We start from the raw sequence: 17,263 nt of genomic DNA, 5'->3' as shown, positions 1-17,263 counted from the left end.
TCTATGTGTATATGCATATATATCAAAATTTATTCCCGTATTTATCTACACATTAAAAACTAATCATCTAATCCACACCTCCAATTTCAGGTTCATTCTAACTTTCTTCCCATATTTGTAACTCGGGTCTCCAATGGCAAGGAATTTAGCTACTACCTTTTTTTTGTGCGCGCGTGGGGGGGGGGTATGGGGGGCCTTTGCACTGAGCCACATCCCTAGCCCTGTTTAAACTTTATTTAGAGGCAGGGTCTCACTAAGCCATTAAGTTGCCCACGCTGGGTTAGAACTTTTGGTTGTTTTTTTTTTCGGGGTGTTTAAGACCAAGTTAAAGTGAGACCTGTGTCAATCAATATGAACCTCTTGCTATCTATCAAGGTCAGTTAAGTCTCCCCAGGCCATTGTTTGGAACCATGTATAGAGCCTCTCTGCTCCTCCATCAGTGTCAGCCATCAGGATGGGTCATGGCCTTGCTTGACCAAGTTGTTTTCAATGAAAGTGTGGGAGATTTTTTGTGGTGACCCTCCTTTGGCACACAGTACATTGTCCTCTGGTGGGCTAGAACTTTTGATCCACCTGCCTCAATCTCCCAGAGTACTGGGATTACAGGCTTGTGCCATCCTGCTCACTTGTCATTTGTTATCCTTAATATACTTACCCGGTTGATCTCCCTATGAGTAACCAACCTCCTATCCCTGCTGCCACACCCCTTTTACTTAGGGAGGCTCTGACCCCCTGCAAGGGGACACCCAGAGAATTTTGCTATTCAATGACAAAGGAGTTACCAAAAAAAGTATGATTTTTTTTCCCCAGTACTGGGATTGATCCCAGGGCCTCTGCACTGAGCTATATTTCCAGTCCCTTTAAAATTTTTTAAATTTCAAGATAGGGTCTTGCTAAGTTCCTGAGTTGTCCACGCTGGCTTGAACTTGTGATCCTCCTGCCTCAGCCTCCCAGATTGCTGGGATTGCAGGTGGTATGCCACCTTGTATGGCTTGATTCTTAGAATTTTGTACAACTCACAGCAAAGTCTTATTTTATTCCTATTCCTAATTTACATACAGATCCTTTGCTTCTATATATAGGATAAAATGAGTCATTAATGATGGCTGAATACTTATTTTACACTCATAACCATGACTAATGTGCACTGTCATAATTAATGAATGAGGACCCCCTGCAGCTGGCACTGTAACCCTCCCCATTGTCTTTTTTTTTTTTTTTTTGGTACCGGGGATTGAACTCGGGATCTTGTGCTTGCTAGGCAGGCGGCGGAACCACTGAGCTAAATCCCCAGCCCAACCCTCCCCATTGTATAGGTGAAAAAGGTGAGGACAGATAGGTAGAGTAGTAATTTACAGTGGGATTTGAATCCAAGCATTCTGAGCCTAGAGTTTCTTTTCATCATTTGCCTTCTAATTGAATTCTTTAGGTGAGAGGAGCAAATAATAACTGTTGGCAGGTGAGTAAAGGACAGCGATCATTCATTCTGTTTGTTATGATGCTGTTCAGATTTATGGAAATCTGAAAAAAGGCTGGGGTGTAGCTCAGTGGTAGAGCACTTCCCCAGCATACTCAAATCTCTGGGTTCAATCCCCAGCACCATAAAAAAGGGGAGGGGGACATTATTTACTAACATTTTTGAATTAAAAATTATTAAATTATTAAAACTGATGAATTTTTATTAACATGAGAAAAACAGCAACATTCAGAAACCTAGGTATCTTAGAATATCCTCTTAAATCACCCTGAAATATCCTTTGTTACTACACCTAGCTTGTTCTGTCTTGTACAAGCAAGAAATGTGTATTCTTTAGTTCTAGATATAAAAACATTAAAAGCAAAGTAACCTTACCAAAATCTCTTTTATTGCAATTCTCATCACTTTTTCAATCTCATTTATTTCCAAAGGTCTGGCAATGGCTTCTGTTCTCAGTTCCTAAGAGAAACAATAAAACTATTACGTATTTTCCGAAATGGAGTTTTCACACTACTTACTGTAGTCCTCAGGTAAGAGAACATGGTAGCATCAATTGTCACACATTAAAAAGAAAAAAAAAAGAAATGGAGTTTCCAAAACGAATGTTCCTAGATCCAGATACAGATTATGGACTAATTCTCCAAAATTTCATTACAGGTGCTGGGGATGTGGTTCAGTGGTAGAACACATGCTTACCATGTACAAGGTCCTGGTTTCAATCCTAGGTACCAAAGGAATAAAATAGTTTCATTATAACATGGATCTCTGATGCAAAGCCATCTCTGCCATCACCTCCTACAAACATCCTCCAATGTCCACCTAACCCCTTCTCAGAGCCCAGGTCCTCCTTTCAGCTTAAGGCCTCATGTGCCACTCCCTCCATGGGCAAACCTGATCTTAGCATCCCACATTTGCTTCCTGACCTGCCTTCTGGTCAGGGGACCTCAAAACCTAATACAGCACAATTTGCTATCTAAATCCCCACTGGCCTCTGCATCTCTTTTTACAATTAACTCTCTAAGTTGCCTATCATTTGACAAAATATCCATGAAAATAGTCACCTTGGCCCTGCCTCTAGCATTAATAAACCTATCAAGGAGAAATTTGTGACTACCCTATCAGCAATGGAAATTTCTGAGACATGAGATTTTAACGTAGATGCAGTTATGAGGTTGCTTACAGACTGAATGTATCACTCCCAAAATCATATGCTGGAATCTTAACCTGCAATGCAATGATATTAAGAGTGAGTGGGGTTTTTAGCAAGTAATTAGATCATGAGGGTGGCATCCTCATGAATGGGATTAATGATTTTATAGACAAAACCCTGGAAAGCTCCCTCACCCTTCTGCCATATGAGGACACAGTAAAAGAAAAGAAAAAAAAATATCACTGCTAGGCATGGTGGTGGACATCTGTATTCTTAGCTATTTGGGAAGCTGAGGCTGGAGGATTGCAAGTTTAAGGCCAGCCTGAGCAACTTAGCAAGACCCTGTCTCAAAGTAAAAATTTAAAGCAGGGCCTTTACAAGGCCCTGGATTCAATTCCCAATACCACAGAGGTGAGGGAGCACTGTCTATGAGGAATAGGCCCTCACCAGACACTGAATTTGCCAGTTCACTGATCTAGGACTTCTGTCTCCAGAACTGTGAGAAATAAATTTCCATAATTTTCAAACCATCTAGTTTATCACAGTTTGTTGTAGTAGCCCAAACAAAGTAAGACATGGCTCCTGGAGCACTGTGCGTGTGTGTGTGTGTGTGTGTGTGTGTGTGTGTGTGTGTTACAGGGGACTGAATCCAGGGGTTTAACACCGAGCTACATCCTCAGTCCTTTTTTATTTTGAGACATGGTCTTGCTAATTCACTAAGTTGCCCTTGCTAATTCACTAAGTTGCCCAGGCTGGCCTCAAACTTGAGATGCTCCTGCTTCAGCCTCTCAGACTGCTGGGATTACAAGTGTGCACCACCATACCTAGCTCCTAGATCACTTACCAAATGCCACCTGTGCTTCCCTTATTCTATGGCATGTCTTATCTCCTCCATTGGTTGAAAATTAAATTATGAAGGGATTATGACTTACTCAGGAGGAAGAGCTCTATGCCTTGCCTTTGGTTAGCACTGATCCTCAAAATTTACTGAGTGCTTGAAAAACAAATATGGGATGGGGCTCTTCCCCAGATCAGGACTGCATACAACATTTGAGAGGAATCATATTCAGAAGCCATGTTTTCCTTGGGAACAGGTGATAGACTACTTGACTACTTATCATTCACTCCAGGACACTGGGGAAGTCTCAAATGAACCCAGAGCTCCACTGGCACTTAGCTAGTGACCAGCTTCTGTCTCCAAGTCTCTCACAAATATGTGCAGTACTTCATTGTAAGTAGGAAACATGGAAAGCCTGAAGTTGCTTCATGAGTCACCTGCACTGGTTGGCAGAACTTAGTGGCAGTTTTGTTTTGCTACCCACCCTTCACCAGGTGGCAACCACTAGGTCAGTATATGAAGAGCAGAGACAGTGACCTGGCACCTGAGAGTCCCACTTCCACTTTGCTTCTAGAGTAGATATGAAAAGCAGAAGGAAAAATACCATTACACTACAGCAAGCAGAACACAGGCAAGGCAGTGACAGACTGGTCAAAGCTGACCTACCCTGCAGAAAGTGAGAGAACAAAATTCATTTAGTGTAAAAACACTAGATTGAACACAAGCTTTAAATGTCATCAATCCTTATAGGTAAGGATTCAACAATACTCCATCTCTTTTTAAATCAGTAGTTCCCTGGCCGGGCATGGTGGTGCACTACTATAATCCTAGCACTCGGGAGGCTGAGGCAGGAGGCTTGCCATGAGTTCGAGGCCACCCTGGGTTACACAGTGAGTTCAAGAACAGCCAGAACTACATAGTTCTACCCTGTCTCAAAAAACCAAAAAAAATCAGTAGGGCCGGGGACTTAGCTCAGTGGTTCTGCTGCCTGCCTCGCAAGTGCAAGGACCCAAGTTCGATCCCCAGTACCACCTCCCCCCCCCAAAATCAGTAGTTCCCAAATTCTGCTTCTCGTTGGAATCACCTGGTGATCTTTAAACCGTGATGCCTGTTCTCAGGCCCAGGCACACTAACTCATTGGTATGAGGACAATCTAGACGTTGGGTGAGTCTGTTTAGTAAAGGTTAGGAAACAAACTCTCAAACAGTTGCTTAAGTGGAGTGGAGAAAGAGTGCATACTCCTTGACTGGGTCTGGCTGGAATAAAGATTGCAAAGAAGTTTCACACTAACACAAACTCCAACTGCTTCCGAGTGACTGCCTAGCTTGTTGATCCCAAACTTTGCTGTATGTTAGCATCACCTGTGAGACTTCTGAAACACCCAGTGGCAGATCTCATTGAATAATGGTAACATCAGAATGAAAGCCAGGCTTTTTAAAGCCTTTTAAAGATCCTCATCTCAGCTGAATATATTGGCATGTGCCATCCCAGCACTCTGGAAGGCTGATTCAGGAGGATCATAAGTTCAAGCCCACCCTGGGCAACTTAGCAACTTATTGAGATGCCCATTTCAAAACAAAAAGGACTGAAGATACAGCTCAATGTGAAGGCTCTGGGTTCAAACCCCAGTACTGCACGCGCGCACACACACACACACACACACACACACACACACAGACGCACACACGCACAATAAAAAGATCCTGAAGAAGATCATGGGGAACATGGAAAAAGCATCATGATTAATAATGTCTGCCACAGGCACAAGAAGGGTAGTCTCAGTAACACGCCACCTATTTGCCATTCCTAAAGTGGAAGCTAAAGGTATTAAAACCTGTGCCCATTAAAAGCAGTCTTGGCATTCAACTTTCTGCATTACTTTAAACTGCAAACATTATCTCTTTCAATCAGGTATAGCTTAAGAAAATGAGAACTAAAGAGCAAGAAATAGAATTTAAAAAGAAAACCTGGAAGAAAAAATTTGCATTCTTCATCTGCTTACCCTTAACTCGACCTCCTTTCCCAGCAAGTCATACAGAAATGCTCCTTTGGCAGTGATTTCAGAAGCAAGCTGCCTGGCTGCCTTCAAATCTGCAATCTAGAAGGAAAAGGTACAGGTACATATTCAGTAGCTGGTCTGTTAGTACCAACTGCTACCTTGAGATGGGATACATGACTACAGAGCACGTGTTTCTCCAGCCCCACACTTACATGCTGCAAGACAGCTCTCAGGACACCTGCTTAGGAAATACTGATCTAAGTACAAATGGAACCAATTCCAGGACACCCAGTCTCTCAGAAAATAAAATGTCAAGTTAATCTAAATCCATAATGAGGAGGTACAGGCAGGAGAAAGCTGACACATTTCCTATTTGAAATAGGTTACAATGATCCCGACAGTAGCTGTGTGACTAAATGAAGGGGTACTCTGAGGGACACGTATTTTTAATGGTTAGGATCCAAAATGTCCCCCAAAAGGCTCACGTTGAAGGCCTGGTTGCCAACTGATGGCTTCTGGATGCCATCAGTTCATGAAGGCTCTAACTTCATCAAGTGGATTAATGCACTGATGAGTTCATTAGCGGAATGTGCTCATTAGGATGTGGGGCCTGTCTCTATCTAAATGGAGCAGGTCACTTGGGGGAGACGCTTTGAAGGATATATTGTATCTTGTCCCTTGCCTCCTCTTCTTTGGCTTTCTTTCTCTGCTTTCAGGCTATTTATGAGGTGAGCAGCTTTGCTCCACCACAACCTTCTGCCATGATGTTCCTGTCTCACCACAGGCCTAGAAATAATGGACTTAAACTTCTGAAAACAAAATAAATAGTTAAGTCAAAATAAATATTTCTTCCTTTTAGTTGATTTTCTCAGGTATTTTGTCATAGTGACAGAAAGCTAACACTATATTCTACTGCAGCATCCTGAAGGCTCATGTTTCTTTTTTTTCCTTTTTAAAAATTAATTTTAGGGCTGGGGATTTAGCTCAGTGGTTTCGCTGCCTGCTGCGCAAGTGCAAGGACCTGAGTTCGATCCCCAGTACCCCCCCAAAATAAAATAAAATAAATTTTATTGGTACATTTTAGGTATCCAATATAATGACATTCATCATTGGAAATTTGCACCTTTACGTAATCTCTCTTGGTTCTTACTTTTCCCCCTTCCCTTCCCCTCCCCTCCCTTCAACCCCTCCACCCCTCCCTATTTACAAAGACTTTGTTTCCTTTCTTTCATTTTCTCATATTAATTCCATTCCCTTCTTTCCTTTCCTCTACCCCTCCTACCTCCCCTTCCCCTTTGCCCCTTTTCTTCCTATTTCACATTACCTATTATACCTTTTAGTCCTTATTTACACTTTGTTTCTCACACTAGAGAAACTATTTGGTATTTACACGTGTTCTCTTTATTTCACTTCAGAGTATCACCACAATGTGCATCCATTTAGCTATAAATGTCTCTAATTTCTCATTTTTTATGGCTGAGCAGTACTCCATTTTATTTTAAAAACCACATTTTCTTGATCCAGTCTCCAGTTGATGGGGAACTGGGCTGCTTCCAAATTTTAGCTATTACAAATTGTGCTGCTGTGAACATGGGTGGACATATATCACTGTGGTATGATTCTTTTAATTCTTTGGGGAAGATACCTGGCAGGAGAATAGCTGGGTCAAATGGGACTTCCAGTCCTAGTTCTTTGACGTATCTCCATACTGATTTCCACAGTGGTTGCACCAGTCTACACTCCCACCAGCAGTGGAACAGTGTTCCTCTTTCCCCACAGCCCCGCCAGCATTTGTTATTGGTTGATTTCATGATAGCAGCCATTCTTTCTGGGGTGAGGTGGAATCTCAGTGTTGTTTTCATTTTCATCTCTCGAATGACCAGTGATGTTGAACATTTTTTCATATATTTATTTGCTATTTCTACTTCTTTGTTTGACAAATGTCTGTTCATGTCAGATGCCTATTTTTGGATTGGGTCTTTAAATTTGGGAGGGCTGATTTTTAAATTATTATTTATTTATTTTTATAGTTTGGTACCGGGTATTGAACTTGGGTCCTTGTACTTGCAGGGCAGGTGGCGGAACCACTGAGATAAATCCCCGGCCCTAGGTCTGATCTTTAAAACTTCTTTATAGATTCTAGATAGTAGATCTTTGTCTGAGGAACAGTAGGTGAAAATTTTTTCCCACATTGTAGATTGTCTCTAAACACTGTTGGTGGTTTCTCTTGCTGTGCAGAAGCTTTTTAATAAGAAGAGATCCCACTTGTTGATTTTTTTTGTGCTAGTTCACGGGCAACTGAGGTTTTGTTCATAAAATCTTTTCCTACACCGATGTCTTCAAGAGTTCTATCTAACTTCTGTTCCACCCGGTTCAGCATTTCTGTTTTGATATTTAGATCTTTAATGTATTTTGATTTTAGTTTAGTGCATGGTGAGAGATATAGGTCTAGTTTTAATCATTGGCAAGTTGAAACCCAATTTTTCCAGCACCACTTATTAAAGAGGCTAACTTTCCTCCAGTGAGGGTGTTTGGCTCCTTTGTCAAAAATGAGGTGGCTGAGTGTGTCTGGAGTTGTTTCTGTATCTTCTAATCTGTTCTGCTGGTCTTCAGGTCTGTTCCTTTGCCAGTACCATGCTGTTTTTATCACAGTAGCTTTGTAGTATAGTTTCAAGTTGGGGGTTGTAATACACCCTGCCATATCTCTATTGCCTAGAATTGCTTTTGCTATTCTGGGTCTCTTTTTGTTCCAAATGAATTTTTAGATTGTTTTCTCAAGATCCATGAAGTATGCTGCTGGGATTTCAATTGGGATTGCATTGAATCTATATAGCAGTTTCGGAAGTATGGCCATTTTCACTATGTTGATTCTTCCTACCCAGGAGCAAGGGATGTCTTTCCATTTTCTGATATAATCTTCAATCTCTCTTTTCACAGTGCTATAGTTTTTAGAGAAAAGGTCTTTGATCTCTTTTGTTAGGTTGATTCCTAGGTATTGCAGTTTTTTGGATGCTATTGTGAAAGGAATTGTTTGACCTATTTGTCTCTCAGTGAGTCTGTTGTTCGTGTAGAGGAAAGCTATTGATTTTTGTGTGTTGACCTTGTATCCAGCTACTTTAGGGAATGTGGTTAAGTCTAAAAGACTTTTGGTGGAGTTTTTGGGGTCTTCTATATAGAGTATCATATCATCTGCAAATAATGACAATTTGACTTCTTCATTTCCTATCTTTATTCCTTTTATTTCTTTCTCTTGTCTAATTGCTGTGGCTGTTTCCAAAACTATATTGAACAGGAGTGGTGATAGTGGACATCTTTGTCTTGTTCCTGATTTTAGTGTGAAGGATTTCAGTTTTTGACCATTTAGTATGATATTGGCTGTTGGTTTTTTTATAGATGGCTTTTATCAGATTGAGGTAGAGACTGTCTATTCCAATTTTTTGTAGAGTTTTTATCATAAATGTGTGTTGGATTTTGTTGAATGCTTTTTCTGCATCTATTGAGATGATCACATGGTTTTTGTCCTTGGCTCTATCGATATAGTGTATTACATTGATTGATTTGCGTATGTTGAACCATCCCTGCATCCCTGGGATGGATCTCACTTGGTCAGGGTGTATGATCTTCTTGATGATCTTCTGCATTCTATTTGCCAGTATCTTATTAAGGATTTTTGCATCTATGTTCATTAGTGAGATTGGCCTATAGTTCTCTTTTTCAGTTGGGTCTTTCTCTCCTTTGGGGATCAAGGTGATGCTTGCTTCCAGGAATGAATTTGGGAGTATTGTTTCCCTTTCAATTTCACTGAAGAGTTTAAACAGTAGTGGCAGTGGTTCCTCTCTAAATGTCTTGTAGAATTTGGCAGTGAAGCCATCAGGACCCAGGGTTTTCTTAGTTGGTAAGTTTTTAATTATGTTTTCAATTTCATTGATTGATATTGGGTTGTTTAGAATTTTTAGGTCTTCTCTGTTCAACTTTGGTAATTCATACCTAGGAATATTCTGGGATAATTCGTATCTAGGAATCTGTCCATTTCCTCTGTGTTTCCCATCTTACTGGCGTATAGGTTCTCAAAGCAGGTATTGATGATCCTCTGGATTTCTGCTGGGTACATCATAATTTCATCCTTTTCATTCCGAATTGCATGGATTTGGGCCTTTTCTTTCCTTTTTCTGACAAGGCTGGCTAAAGGTGTGTCAATTTTGTTTATTCTTTTGAAGAACCAACTCTTGGCTTCATTGATTTTTTGTATCATTCTCTTAGTTTCCATTGCATTGATTTCTCCTCTGATCTTTATAATTTCCTCCCTTGTATGAGCTTTGGGGTTGTCCTGCTCTTCTTTTTCTAGAAGCTTGAGGTTCAGCATCAGGCTGTTTAATTGGGCTTGCTCTGTTTTCCTAATGAGTATTCACTGCTATGAATTTCCCTCTTAAGACTACTTTCATTGTGTCCCACAGATTCCAATGTTGTATTGTCATTGTCATTTAATTGTAGGAACTGTCTTATTTCTTTAATTTCCTGTGACCCATTGGTTATTCAGAAGTGTGTTGTTCAATTTCCACATGTTTATGAAATTTCTTGAGTTTCTTTTGCTATTGATCTCCAATTTCATCACACTATGGTCTGATAATATACAGGGGATAACTTCAATTCCTTTCCACTGAAACATGTTCTATGAGCGAGTATGTGGTCTATTTTGGAGAACAACCTGTGTGCAGCTGAAAAGAATGTGCACTCTGATTTTGTGGGGGGAAACACTCTGTAAACATGTTAAGTTCATTTGTTCAAGAGTTTGATTTAGTTCTAGTATTTCATTATTTTTTGTCTAGTTGATCTATCTGTTTGTGACAGTGGGGTATTGTGGTCCCCCACTACTACTGTATTAGTGCTTAATTTTCATGTCCATTAGTATTTGTTTTATATAGTTGGGGGCACTAGTGTTTGGGGTATCTATATTTATGATTGTCCTCTCTTCCTCTTGGATTGTTCCCTTTACAAGGATGTAGTGTTCTTCTTTGTCTCTCTTAATCAGTGTGGGTTTGAAATCCACTTGATCTGCAAAGAGGATAGCTACTCCTGCTTTTTTTCAGGTTCCTGTCACATGGAGTATTGTTTTCCACCCTTTAACTTTCAGTCTATGAGTTTTTGAATTAAGTGTGTTTCTTGTACACAACATATTATTGGATCTTGCTTCTTCACCCATTCTGCCAGTCTATTTCAATTGGTGAATTGAGACCATTAACATTGATGGTTATAACTGATACGTATTGACTTATTGTCATGACATTTTCTTTTTGTTGGATTCTCCCACTTTGCTTTAATTTCTTGTCATGCCTAATGGATTCATTCTGCTGGGCTTCCTGGGGTTGTGATCCTCGTTGTCTTTTCCTAGGATATTGTCTAAAATTTTCTGGAGTGCTGGTTTGATATTCATTAAGTTCCTAAGGCGCTCTTTGTCACGAAAATATCTTATTTCTCCATCAATTCTGAAAGATAGTTTTGCAGGGTACATCAATCTGGGTTGGAGGCTGTTTTCCTTTAGGGCTTGAAATATGTCACTCCAAGCTCTTGCCTTGAGGGTTTGTGTTGAGAAGTCTGCTATGATTCTGATGGGCTTTTCTTTGTATGTGATTTGTTTCTTTTCTCTAACTGCTTGTAGGGCTGGGGATTTAGCTCAGTGGTTTTGCCACCTGCTGCGCAAGTGCAAGGACCTGAGTTCAATCCCCAGTACCAAAAAAAAATAAAAAGAACTCTAACTGCTTGTAGAATATTGTTCTTCTGTTGGGTTTCTGGAATCTTTTTTTTTTTTTTTTTTTGGTACCAGGGATCGAACTTGGGTCCTTAGCTTGCAAAGCAGGCGGTGGAACCACTGAGCTAAATCCCCGGCCCTGGAATCTTAACTATTATATCCCTATGTGTACATTTTTTTTTTTTATCAAAGCTAGTTGGAGTCCTATATGCCTCACTTATATGTATGTTAAGTTCTTTCCCCCTGCTTGGGAAGTTTTCTGCCATCACTTCTGTGAAGAGTTTTTTTATGTCATCTGCACTCTCTCCTGTTTCTTCGTTGACTCTGATCAGTCTGATGTTATTCTTCTTTGCATCATCTAGCAGCTGCTGGATTGATTTCTTGTGGTCCCTTATTTTAAAGAAATTTTTCTTTTCCTGGTCACTAATTGCAATCTTATCTTCTATATCTGAAATTCTGTCCTCACATTAGTTTATTCTGCTGCATAAACTTTCAATGGAGTTTTTAATCTCCTGGAAATCTGTTTGTATCTGTTTCATGGATTCCATTTGTTTCCTATGTTGGAATTCCATCATGTTCCTCAGCTCTTCTATTTTTTTATCTGTGTCCTCTCTAGATTTATTAATCATGTGTTGCACTATGGGGACAATCTCTGCTCTTATCTGAGAAATTATTTCTGATTTTATTTTTTGCAGATCTTCTTTTGTTGCCAGTTCAGGGAGTCCAGGTGGTTGAGTATCAGACTGTTCTATCTCATTTCCCTTTGGGGTTGCTTTAGGTGATCTGGAAGTCTGGTTTTGAGACTTGTTTGTGTGTCTTCTCATTTCAATGGGGGTGGGAGGGTGGGGGGAGTGTGTGCTGCTGGCGCCCATGTGTCTCACTTCCTTGGCGCTGGGGGTGGTGGTACAGAGGCCCAGAAGGCTCCTCCTCAGTGCTGGCGGTGGCTCTGCTCCTTGGCACTGGGGGTGGTGGTGCAGCAGGCTGCAAGGCTCCCTGAAGGCTCATGTTTAATATTCCCTTGCCCCCTCAACTTCTGCTTTATTCTTTTTTTGGAGGGGGGAGTACAGGGGATCAAACTCAGGACCTTGCACTTGTGAGGCAGGCAGTGGAAACAATGAGCTAAATCCCCAGCCCTGTTTTATTCTTTCTTCTGTAGGGCTGCCATGATCTCACACCCACCAAATACTTACAACAATTCCGAGCCCCCAAAGTGGGGGGCTACTGCCAGGAAGACATTGACAATGACAATGACAATTTAGCATTCAGGCTTCTTTCTTTGGGGGTATGTGCCTTCCCTCTTCCTTGAATAGGCTAAATTTCCCAAAGAGACCAATCATAAACATCTGTCTGTTAGTTCACTCACCCTCTCTGCTGAAAAACTAATTCCTACCTTCTCTCTTGTATTTTCAATTCACTGGCTACAGGTCTCCCTCTTCAATCTCAACTGATGACTTTGTTCCCCTTTCCTTGGTCCTTAGAGATGCAGCCCCTCCAGCCTCAGTTTTTCCCTCCTCAGCCCCTGTAGCTGCTTTTGCTACCTAACTGGCAGCAGGTCCCTACTGCCTTTGCAAGATTCCCCTTACCTTCCCCACTTGTTCAGTGTTCAGTCCCAAGACATCTCCTTTCCTACTGGCACTCCTCCTAACCCCATGGCTTTAATTCTACCTAGGTGCAGATGCCTCCCAACTTCCAGCTCTAGCCTCACACACCAACTACTACCTGCTCAGTATCTCCACTTGGATATCCAATGGGCATCACAAAAGTAATAGGTCAAGAAACAAACTCTTAATCTTTCCTGCCAAACCTATGGCCTTCCAAACTTTTCTCCACTTCAATAAATATAACTTCATCTTCCATGTGCTTGGATCAAAAACTTTATAGAACTGTGTTATCTAATACTGTAGTCCCAGCATGTGTGGCCGTTTAACATTAAATAATTGAATAACATTTAGGGCTCAGTTTGTCAGTTGTTCTAGCTCCTTTCGCCCCTGGGTCCCATAGAATAGAGCACAGATGGAAACCATGGCCATCAGTACAGGAAGTCTGATGCCACAGTGCTGCTTCAGGATCTTCCACATATCATTTCATTACCCAGTCATATCCAATCCCATAAGATCTACCTTCAAAATGTGCCTAGCCAGGGATTTAGTTCAATGGCGCTGCACCTGCCTCGTAGGCACAAGGTCCTGAATTCAATCCCCAGTACCACAAAAAAAACCCCAAAAAACCCCAAAACCCAAAATGTGCCTGAACTGCCAATCACTTCTCTCCTTTAAGGAGAGGCTCCTTATTAAGAACCAATGTGGTAGCCGGGTATGGTGGTATACAAATGTAATCCCAGGTATTTGGGAGGCTGAAGCAAGAGGATCAACAAGTTTAAGGCCAGCCTGAGCAACTCAGTGAGATCCTTTGTCAAAATGAAAATTTTTATAAAAGGCCAGCCGGGGACTTAGCTCAGTGGTTCTGTTTTCTGCCTTGCAAGCGCAAGGACCCAAGTTCAATCCCTGGTACCCAAAACAAACAAACAAACAAAAACAAATAATAATATAAAAGGCCAGGGATGTACCTAAATGGTGAGAGTGGTTGCCTAGCATGTGTGAGGTCTTAGGTTCAATCTTCAGTACCACAAAACAAAAACCAATGTGTGACTTTTTTTCAGGTCCAACCACACTGATTACAGGCTTTCCCTGGCAGGCCTCACACAGAAAAGCTGCCCTGCCATCAGACCAGGGGCACAGATAACGTACTACTGTCCCTGGGGGAGCTGTGGTCAAGGACTCAGGCCCTTTGGATAGCCTTGCTTGCTCCTTTTTTTTTGGTTTTGTGAGACAGGGTCTCACTATGTCACTCAGGCTGGCCTTGACCTCACTATGTAGCCCAGGCTAGCCTCAAACTCACGGCAATCCTCCTCCCTCAGCCTCCTGAGTGCTGGGATTACAGGTGTGCACCACCACACCTAGCTTCTCTCCTTTTTTGGCGGGGAGAGGGTTTGCTGAGATGAGTTGTGTATTCTTATAATCTATTTCAAGTTTGATTTTGTTTTTGTTCTTTCCGTGCTGGGGGTCAAACCCAGGGCCTCTCACACATTAGGCAAGTGCTCTACCACTGAGGTACATCCCCATCCCCCTTGCTCTCATTTGTATTCTGAACCCTGGCACCATTAACCCTAGGTCACTTCAACTGATGTGGGCCAATGTCCTCTTCAGGGCCTCTATTGAGGCCTCCTTAGGGGCATGGGACACTTTCCCTACCCAGATTCAGTGTCCTGTACTTCTCTACTCCTGGCCCCTTGTACCACTTCAGGGCCATGAAACTGCTGGAACCTTTTTTGGGGGCTCCTGCCCTTAACTGGTGGGGGTACTGTTCTACAGGGGAGATGAGCAGGGTCTGTTGTCCCTTCCTCTGGTTTTTTTAGTCTTTCTTACCCCTTCACAGTAAGTTATGAGAAGCCAAAACTGTCACTCTAGCTTGTTGCTTTAAGTCAGTTTCTCCAACACCTGTCAGCTCCGATGGGCTCCTGGCACCTACCCTTTCCTCAACCACTCTGTTCCAAATGCCTGTCACCTGCTACCACCCTCCTGGCCTCTCACTTCCCTGAGAGCAGCCCAGTGGCCAGAGTGATTTTTTTCACAGAAAATGCAAAGCATATATATCTCTGCTCAAAATCCCAAGTGATTTTCCAGCTCAGTGTAAAAGTCAAAGGCTTCCTTTCCAGGGGCCAAAGGGTTTGCCACTGCCTCCTCTTTTAGCTCTCACCATAGGGTCTCCCTGCTTTTTGTTAAAAACACCTACTGAACCTTCTCTTCTCAGGACACACTCCCCCCACCTGCCTACATGGCTTGCTCCTTCCCTTCCTCAGATCTTTAAGAAACCATCCAATTCATGAGGGCTTCCTGATCACCCTATTTAAAATACCTCTCCCCAGCACTCTCCACCCCTGACCCTGCCTTTTATCTCTGTGGCACTGACTATACCAGATCTACCACACTTTTAATATTGTTGTCCACAGTCTGACTTCTCCAGCTAGGCTACAGAGACACAGAACTTCTGTCCTCTTCATTCACATCTATATCTCCAATGCTCAAATGTTACCTGTTGCATACTGGGCTTTCAGTAAGGAGTTATGAATTAATTCACTGTGACTTTCTTTTTATTTCAATTCTGATGAGCATAAAACTAACCAACTGCCCTCAGTCAAGAGTAGGGAAAGAAGTGATTCTGTGATCACCCCCCTACCCCATTTCCAAGTCTAAGAAATAAACACTCCCTTGCTACAAGTATTTGATTGTCCTTACCTTGGAGCTAAGATCAAATTTGAACTTGCTGATATCTTCCTCTCCTACTTTAGAGCCTTCCATCCCTTTGGTCTTCATAGCATTATAAAGGACGGATGTGATCTTCAGCAGTTCTTTCACTGCATACCCATCTGCTTGGTAAAGCTTCTTGGTATTGAGTTTTATATGTGCCTTTGTGGCCTATTTTAAGACAAAACAACAAAGCCAGGCATGGTTTTGCCTGGGCTATAAAGTAAGTTCAAGACCAGCCTGAACTACATAGTGAGATCCAGTCTCAAAAAACAAAACAAAACAAAACAAAAAAGAATAACAACAATGGAAATAAATTAAGGACCTTACCTTTTAAAGTCTAAGCCAAATCTTAGGAAAGTAATTTGAAAATGTCTCTGCCAAAAATTGAAAGAACCTAACAGTATTATGAGTAAAATATCTAAGTGACATAAACTGTTAAGTATAGAAATTGGTAGAGCAATTTGGTAAGACACAGAAATAAAAAATGCACATATTTTCTGATCCAATAATTCCAATACTAAGAATTCAGTCAAGGATATAATCACATATACACAAAGTGATAGACATAGGTTATTTGTTATAGCATTATTTCAAAGAGCAAAAGTTGGAAATGACTAAAATACCTATCTATATAAATTGCTTAAATTATGGCACATCCATGTAAGAATACTAGTCAAATACAAGAGAGAAGGAGGAAATTCTGTATGTATTTGGAATGTTCTCCAAAATATACCACTAAGTAAACAAGATGCTACAGAGTGGTATATAATATACTATCATTTGTGTAAATGGAAGGAAAAATAATAATATATATTATTTGCTTAAACATGCATAATTTTCCATGGTAGAAATTTAAAACAGGGATTACTGGGAGTACAACTGTGCCCATGGCAGACAGGGTAGAAAGTATGTGATGACATACTTTAATTTCCCTAAAAATAAACACGCAAAAATCTTAACAAATAGTAAATTAAAAATAAACTAAAAACAAAAAAACTTCACTGTTGAAATGGCTTCACAGAACCTGGATGGTGGAAGGGTTTTAGAAAGTAAACTCAATTACTCAATTTGAAAGTAGCCCTAAATAGGATTCATCCCTTTCTAATTTTATAACTCCACAAAATAACTGTGAACTGACCATGAACTGGGCAACTGCCTTAATGAAGAAAACTCGGTCTTGTTCAGTCTCAACATCAGAAGGGATGTCAGTCTGAGGCTCATACCTATTGCAGAGAGAGAGCACAAACACAAGTTTATTTACAGAAAGTCCACTAAAGAGAAACTAGGCACCTGAAAGGGCAGTGCATCTCTAACACAGGACTCTCCAAGTCCCCACATAAGGCCATGAGATTAAGAAAAACTTCAAAATCAACACAAAATATCAAGGGAACAAATTCCCACCCAAAAACAGATTCAAGTGATTTAAAAATCAAATGTGGGGCTCAGCTTACAAAATTAAATCTCAGACCTTGAGGTTTTTGTAAAATAGTCATAAAACTGAAGAAATTTTTAAAAATAAATTTTACTTGGTTTCGCCACCTGCTGCACAAGCGCAAGGACCCGAGTTCGATCCCCAGTACCAAAAATAAATAAATAAATAAATAAATTTTACTTATTTATTTTTGAGACAAGGTTTTGCTATGCACAGTAGTTCAGGCAGGCCTTGAAATCACTATGTAGCCCAAACTGGCCTCAAACTCACATTGATCCTTCCTGCCTCAGCCTCCCGAGTGCTGGGACTATAGT

The 17,263-nt window shown here is 41.1% G+C and overlaps 1 protein-coding gene across 7 annotated transcripts in view; it reads right to left on the bottom strand.

Annotated features, from left to right (window-relative positions):
* Positions 1 to 17,263, bottom strand: part of Ift38 (intraflagellar transport 38) — a 51,308-nt gene that overhangs the window by 29,888 nt on the left and 4,157 nt on the right. For 6 of the 7 annotated variants that reach the window (XR_015447961.1, XM_004864747.3, XM_004864750.3 and 3 more), the window contains 4 exons: positions 16,656 to 16,740; positions 15,506 to 15,685; positions 5,468 to 5,563; positions 1,853 to 1,936 (listed from right to left, as the gene is read on the bottom strand). Coding sequence is in view for 6 of the 7 variants with exons in the window: in XM_004864747.3 (XP_004864804.1) it covers positions 1,853 to 1,936; positions 5,468 to 5,563; positions 15,506 to 15,685; positions 16,656 to 16,740 (445 nt within the window). In the remaining variant the exon portion in view is untranslated. The remainder of the gene's footprint in view (positions 1 to 1,852; positions 1,937 to 5,467; positions 5,564 to 15,505; positions 15,686 to 16,655; positions 16,741 to 17,263) is intronic. The other variant, XM_087202993.1, reaches the window with a different exon arrangement.

Source organism: Heterocephalus glaber, unplaced genomic scaffold, assembly GCF_053883595.1.
Source record: "Heterocephalus glaber isolate CG9 unplaced genomic scaffold, H.glaber_assembly_v1.0 deba00001781, whole genome shotgun sequence".
NCBI classification, from domain to species: Eukaryota; Metazoa; Chordata; class Mammalia; order Rodentia; family Bathyergidae; genus Heterocephalus; species Heterocephalus glaber.
Note: the sequence above shows the minus strand (reverse complement) of the source record. Positions and strands in the feature narration are given on the sequence as shown.